This window comes from Octodon degus, unplaced genomic scaffold (assembly GCF_000260255.1).
Source record: "Octodon degus isolate 3935 unplaced genomic scaffold, OctDeg1.0 scaffold00009, whole genome shotgun sequence".
In the NCBI taxonomy this organism is placed as follows: domain Eukaryota; kingdom Metazoa; phylum Chordata; class Mammalia; order Rodentia; family Octodontidae; genus Octodon; species Octodon degus.
In genome coordinates, this window is record NW_004524585.1 from 31,288,596 (window position 1) to 31,296,323 (window position 7,728).

Sequence of the window (7,728 nt, forward strand, 5' to 3'; positions counted from 1 at the left end):
CTTCTCTTTGTTGTTTTGTATACCACTGTCTTCTGACCTTTGGTGTAGAGCTTAGATAGTTATTACCTTAGCACCAGGTCCGGATCTATGAAGTTCAGATTCTTCCAAATGGATGTTGTTCAGATCTGGCTGCTGTGCTCCACTTCTTTCTGCTGCAGGAGTTAGAGTTGAACCCTTTGTGTCTCTCTGGGAAGATGTTCTGCTCCTGAATCATCTGGGTGGGTCTTACCTCTAGCCTCTTTGCAGGGAGTTCTGCTGAAGGGTTCCCTGCTGGGCCTGCAGCCTGGGTCTAATGAGGATCTGCTGGCCCAGGTTGTCTCACTCACTCCCCGGGCCTGCGCTCTGGGTCTGTTCAGGATCCCGCGGCCTCTGTCATCTCACTGCAGTGTGGTTTTTAACAAGCTTGGCTTTCCTTTGGATGGCAGTCAGTGGAGCAGCCACTGTGTTTTTCATCATACCTGGTAAAAAAGAAAAACAAAACATAACTTCATGAAACTAAACTTGTAGCACTCTTTCGGAAGGTGGCATAGGAAGTATGATTGTAATTTTTATTTTATAAATATGGATAATGAAGTGCAGAACAGTTAATTTTCATGGCTCCTGGTGAGTTACTATTGGAGCCAGACAGTCTTTTCTCTTGTATCACATTGTCTGCTGTTTGTGTTGAGATTTGCTGAGCATTGGTTTTAGAACATTCATAGTTTGAAAATATTTTAGCGGTAGAGTGTTTAATTTGTTTATTAACAGAATAGGTAAGCTAAGCTTTTTAAGTATTTTCTGCTATATTCTACTGATTATAGAAATGCTTTTTTTTTAAAGATAATTACAAAATTGGTTAGCAAAGCAGTTGAGTTGCTCAATCAGAGGAATAGTCATTCTTTTATTATTGCCATCAGTGTAGTGTTTATATAATGTCATTAGTAGTTGTGGGGTAGTTGACTCTTGCTCATGAACACCTTGCTTAAAGTCATCTATTTATACTTTTAATGACTCTTCTGGCCAAAATACAGCATAATTAGATTTTAATAAATCATAATTTTATATTCTTACTGCTTTTTATAGTGTCATTTATAGTGTGTATTTAAATTTTTAAAAATTTAGTGTAGTAAAGGGTACATTTCTGTTAATCCCGTGAAAGTATCGTCACTCACTTGAAATGCTTTTATATCATAGATTTTGCAACTTCGGAAGCAGTTCTCCAAGTTTTCTTTTGTGAATTCCTTTCCAAACATGATGAAAATTATTCTGAGTGCTGCTGCTGAGTGCCTTCCAGTGGAAAGCTGGGCCTGTAAAAACTGTGCTGTGTTTCATCCGTCTTTTTCTGTGGACCTGGCAGCGGATGAGCTCCAGCTCTTAGCTCTTCCCCAAAGTCAAAGTGACCATGAAAGACAAATGTTTTGAATTGATTCAGAATACCAGTTGGGTTCCTCAATCAGAGGAATATTCATTCTTTTATTATTGTCATCAGTTGTAGTGTTTATATAATTTTATTGATAGTTGTGGGGTAGAGCAGGCAGAACAGAGCAACAAAGACGGCTCAGGAAAGAGGACTGCCAGAACTGCTTCAGACAGTGGCAGGAGTGAGCAGGCAACTGTATGTGTGCAATGATAGGGAGCATCTTGAGGGGGTTGATGGCAGTGTGTCTTTCACTGTAATAATTACTTAAAAATTTAAACATTCGCTGTATTTTTAGGTCACACCTTATAGATTATGACTTCCAGTACTAAATTTAACAGTTCCATTTTGAAAAGGGTTGCTCTTTCCCTTAAAGTTACATTTTTGATTAATTTGTGGAAACTTTAGGTACATTTTTTCTGTCTTCATGTTCCAGAAGGAAGACTATATAAATGAAAAATACTTTAATGACATTTACTTTAAAAGAAATTTCAAATTTTTGAGTTTATCTGAATTTTTTATTTTTTTATTTTTTTAGGGAAGGGTCTACAGGGTGTTCAGTGTCTCACTACTAGATCGGACTCATAGTGATCCACCTGTTTTCAGCCTCCCAAGAGCTGGGATTACAGGCTGACATCACCATGCCCAGTCTCAATTGCTCTCTCAGCATGACCCTGGGGTGGGGCCAGCATAGCAGGCCTGGGGATAGAACCCCTGGCCCGTGCACCTGCTTGCAGGTGCTTTAATCCACTGTGTATTTGGCTGGCCCTTAAAGATATTTTTAAAAAGCAGTTGCTGGTAAGGAATGAAAACTAGTAAGTTTGGCTAAATTTACTGGAACTAACATGTAGATATTTGTAGGTTTAAGATATCGTACCTTGTGACAGAGTTATAATGATGATGTGGACTAGATACCTTTCTTTGTGGCGCATATAAGCTGTTAACTGAGATGGATACTTATCCAACTGCAGTGCAGAACAGACAACAGGGTGCCCTGTGGTTAGGCATGAACAGTGAAGTGGCATGTCAGCTAGGTGGAAATTGTTGTCTCCTGGGAGGGTCTAGGAAGTTCTCAGGGAGTAGGTAGGATTTGAATAGAGCTTAATTTATTGCTTTCATTCATTCTAGACTGTCTTCTGAAGATTGATGTCTATTTCCCTGAGTTCTTTAATTTTGTTGCCAATTTGGATAAACATGGCACAAATCCACCAGGGAGATCCTGATGAAAAAGAAAACACCACAGCACTGAAAGGTACATACTTAATTTGCTTTTTCAAGTAATTTTCATTGTGCCTAAAGAAGAGTAGGATATTTAGGTGACCTTGTTCATTTTGATTCTAAAATATGAGTACCTAAGCTATTTGTAATTATTTTTATCCCACACAACAATTGTAGTGTCAGGTGTTGTACATACTTCATAAATAAGTCACAGACTCATGTAATTTTATAAGAACTCTTGGTGCTTTTCTTCTTCAAGGTCGTATGTTTAATAGCAAAACTAACATAAGATTTTCCAATCATGATTAGTGCCCTTAACGTACTTTGGTTGGTTGGAATATCATACTGGGTTAGGATGATGATCTGGCTGTTCTTATATCCTGTCTTTGTAGCAGTGGCACTGGGGATGTTCTGTGAGAGGCCCGTGTTAACGCTTCATGTGGAACCTGCCCAATGTTATGGAGTTTTTGAGTTACCAATTTTTTTTTGGTACCAGGGATTGAACTTGGGATCTATTTTTTTTAATTAAAAAATCTACTATGAATTGTAATTTTGCTGTAAAAAATCTGTACAGTCTTTTCATTATTATATATTTAATCTGCCTAATAACTTACCTAAGATCAAATTATCTTACTTTGTATACTCTAAGAGTTACTTCATTTGGTGGCAGAAAAGGTGTCTCATATGTCTTTTTAAACATGCAGATGCCAACCATGGTAGTGTACTTTATGTAGTTTTGACAGAAAGAAACAGACTGGGTAATTTACAGTAGGCAACAATTCATGGACTCCCAGTTCTGGAGGCTGTAAAGTCCATTATCAAGGTGCTGGAATCCGGCAGGGCCTGTGCTTGAAGGTCAAAGGGGTCACATTTACCCCTTTGTGACAATAGCAGCCCACCCAGAGGAGTGAATCATTGATGGCCCAATGATCTCGTGAAGGGTCCCAACTCTGAACACTGTTACAAAGGCAATTCAAAAACATGAATGTTGAAAGGGACTGCCTTAGTCACTTTCCTTATCACTGGGACAAAATACCTGACACTCAACTGAAAGGAGACAGGTTCATCTTGGATCAATGTTAGTCTCTGGCTTTTGGCTCCAGGCACAAATGGCATAGTAGGCAGGTCAGGATGGGAAAATCCTCACATTCTGGTGACCAGGAAGCTGAGAGCAGGGAGGAGCCAGAGAGAAAGATACACCCTTCCACATCACATCTGCACTACTGACCTCTAGCCAAGGACCCATCTCCTGCCAGCAGGTCAGGTGTAGTGCTCTCATAACCCACTTACCTTTCAGACACATGAGGCTTTTGGGGGACATCTTAGATCTAAATATAACAAGGACAAATACTGAGGACAAACATCAAAACTGTAGCACTTGGTATATCAGATGGTAAGTTTCTCTTTTTCTTGATTCATTATAGAGTTCAAGAGGCTTTAAAGGGTTCTAGGATATGTACTGCATGCTCTGGGTGAATATATAGCTTGCATACTGGTGTTCTCAAGGGGTTAATAAATGTACTTCAAGAATTTTCTTCCTACTTTCTTGTTTTATCTCTTATTATAGAAGCCTCATGCAGATATCGCATAAAGCAGCCAGTTTCTTGGCTCAGTAAGTGTCCCATGATGTTGCTTATAGAGGTAGTAATCTATGGAGAGTGGTGTAAGTAGTCTTTATCCATAGAAATGGACAGTAACAATGAGGGTTACTTTCTTTTGGCTTTTAGAATAAGACTCCTCGCAAATATAAGAGATGAAGGTGCCTGGGATTAGATTGATTGCAAGGGGAATATGAAAAGTTGACAGATTTTTGGATATATTTTGAAAGAAGCAGTGGCATATTTTGATGAAATATTGGAATGAGATGTTAGAGAAGAGCTAAGATAAGTCTGAAGGTTCTTGACTGAAATAATTCTAAGATAGGTGTCATTAATTAAAATGGGAAAACATTGAGGAAAGCAGATTGATGGGGTTGCGATATTAGGAAGAGTTAGGTTTTGGCTGTATTAAACTGAGATGCCACTGAAACATCAAAGTGGAGAAGCTGAGTGTGGGTTTGTGAAAGAGTTTGGACTGGAGATAAAAGCTCGTGTGTGTAATTCAGTACAACCTGAGCCCATGTATTGACGTAAGGGTGACTACACTCAAGCTACGAAAGGTTCTAGAACCAGTGTCTCTTCTGCCACCCTTTGGAAGTGCTTTTCCCTAAATTCCACCCCCATGCCTGTTCCCTCGCTGTCATTAATGTTTCTCTGTCTCTGTAGTTTTACAGATTTCAGGTAAATGAAATCATAATGTATGTAACTTTTGGGGATTGGCTTTCTTCAGTAAGAATGGTACCCTTGAGGTTTGGTCAAGTTAATTGCAAGTGTTACTATTCTTATTGATGAGTACTATTTCCTTGAATGGATATATTTGTTGAGCTTGAAAAGTTTTGAACTATTAAAAATGATTTTGTTGTGTGCATTCAGGTGTAAATTTCTATGTGAATTTAAGTTTTTATATCTTTAGGTTTAATACCCAAGAATCTGATTGCTCATTCATACAGTAAGTGAAAAAGACTGCACCATTGAGTTACTTTTTCATCTTTATCAAAAAGACAACTGGGTATATTTGGGGAGACCTATTTTAAGTTTTCTACTTTGTGATGTGGATCTAAGTGTCTACCATATTCTGCACTTAAGGTAGTTATATACTGTAGTAAGTTAACACTGAGCAACATAGCTTCCCCAGTATTATTTTTGAATATTCTTGGCATGTACATTTAGAATAACTTCTTCCATATCTTCAAAAATTTTACTCAGATTTTGATAGCAATTGTATTTTGACCTATATGTAAGTATTTGTAAATAACTGATATAATTACTTTATTCTTCTAATCTATGTACATAGTATGTCTTATTTATTTAAATCATTGAGTTCTTTCATCTACATTTTGTAATTTTTTTAACCAATAAATCATACATATATATACATATTCATAATAGTAACATATATAGTATGTTTTGTAAGTTTTTGTAAAAATTGTTAATGATAATATGTTTCTTAATGTTTCAACATGAATGTGGACTATTTATGGATATGATTATGACCCTGTTAGCTCTTGGAGATTTTTTGGTAGATTTGTTGGGACTTTTTCTGTGGTCAGTGATGTCACTTGCAAATTGTTCCGTGCTTTCATCCACTTTGATTTCATGCGTTTATGCCTTTTTCTCTTGTGCTTGCTAGGATTCTTAATATCATGTCGATTAAAAACTGAAAACTGATACTCCTTGTTGTTCCTCACCTTGAAGGGAAAGCATGGTCTTTCCATATTAGGTATTTTTGACGATATTCTTTATCAAATTGAAGAAATCCTTTTTATTCCTTGTTTTCTCAAAGCTTGTAGTCTTGAATGAATATTGAATGTTGTCAAATGCTTTACCCACATCAATTGACTATGAAGCATTTTTTTTAGCCTGTTGGCAGCGGTGGACTGACTACATGTTGATATTTTTTGAATAGTGAATCCTGTGTAGTTTTGACTTATATTCCTTTTATATAGTGCCTGTTTTCATATTTTGTTGAGATTTCTGTATTGAGGATAGTGAGAGATTCTTATGTACAATTTTCTTTCTTTTTTTTTTTTTTGTAATGTTTTGTGTCTTTGTCTAGGATTATTGTCAGGATAGCTGGCCTTTGTAACATGATGTAGGAGGTCTACATTTTATTTTCTGGAATATTTTGTAGAATTGATATTCACTTATTTTAAAATGTATGGTTGATTTCTCCAGTGAAGCTTTCTCTATTCTGAAAGTGTTTTGGCTAGGATTTTAATTATAATTTAATTTTTAAATAAGCATAGGACTTTATATATTGTTTATTTATGATGGATGAGTTTTGGTAGCTTAGAGTTTTTATGGACTTTATTTTACAAATTTATTGTATACTTTTGTACTGTTGTTAGTAATATTCCATTCATTTTCTCAGTGGCTGTATTAGTCTGTAGTGATGGCACTTATTTCATCAAAGTGATTGAGAAAAAGATAAATACTACTATTTAGCAACATTTTTGACAGCATATTTCTGATGTAGATAGAAGAAATGAAGATAGTTAGAAAGGAAAACTTTAATTTTTAAAAATTCTGTAGCTTCAAGACACAAAGTGATAACAACTTTCCCTTCCAGGAAACTTTAATCAACCAAACAAACAAAAACCCTAAGTATCTTAAAGACACAATAAACCTAGAAATTGGGCTCCTGCTCCTTTTCACTTAATAAATTGATTATGTGCTTTTGCTCTATAGTCTTTTGATTCTCAAGGAAGTAACTTAAGGAGGTAGCATTTCAGTAAATTTCAAACACATATAAATATGTTTGCATTCTAACCTAACCCATCAGATAGGTAGACTGATGGATAGTAGGAATACCCATCCTAGATCACCCATCTTGAGGAAACCCCCAAGACTACATAAAAACCGCCAACGCCAGACCATAATGCAACTTATTCAATGATAGCTCATATTCCCTTTTGAAAATATAGTGCTTTCTATGTACTAAGGTGCTTTATGCCCCTTACGAAGCTTCAGGAAAATCTCTTCAGTGAACTACACCAGTGAACCTATAGCCAAGTTCATGGGCAAGATAAGTTGAGGTCTTCATCTCCTCTTTGAGGGACCTCCTTGGACATATCTGGTGACATTTCCCTTTTTGTATAGATACATATTCTATTTAATACAACTTGCGTATATATGAAGACCTTTCTTGTTATACAGGCTTTAGGTTTGGTGGCAATGAATTCTATTAGCTTTTGTGTGCCTGGAAAAATCTGTTTCTCCTTGTTTTGAAAAACTGCTTTTTTTTAGTGTAGCAGTACAGGTTTGTGAGTCTTTCTCTTCCTACTATTTTTCCTCCTACTTACTAGTTAAAACACATTACACCATTTTGTTCTGGTTTTTGCAGTTTCAGAAATACTCTCTTTCATTTTTTTGTACCTGATTTTTTATTTTTCTATCTGCTTCTAAACATTTGTATTTATCATGTGTTAGCATAAATTAACTGTGATGTACCTTACATCATTTTCTTTTTTTCATGTACTATTGCGTTTATTTTATTTTATTTTCCTTTAACATTTG

General features: G+C 36.1%; 1 protein-coding gene across 6 annotated transcripts in view; it reads left to right on the forward strand.

Annotated features, from left to right (window-relative positions):
- The window catches only part of Fam172a (family with sequence similarity 172 member A), a 444,651-nt gene that overhangs the window by 56,636 nt on the left and 380,287 nt on the right, over positions 1–7,728 (forward strand). For 3 of the 6 annotated variants that reach the window (XM_004625437.2, XM_023708516.1, XM_023708519.1), the window contains exon 2: positions 2,525–2,648. The exons of the other annotated variants lie outside the window; for them this stretch is intronic. In XM_004625437.2, coding sequence (XP_004625494.1) covers positions 2,543–2,648 — 106 coding nt within the window. In that variant the 5' untranslated portion in view covers positions 2,525–2,542. The remainder of the gene's footprint in view (positions 1–2,524; positions 2,649–7,728) is intronic. 6 annotated transcript variants of the gene reach the window in all.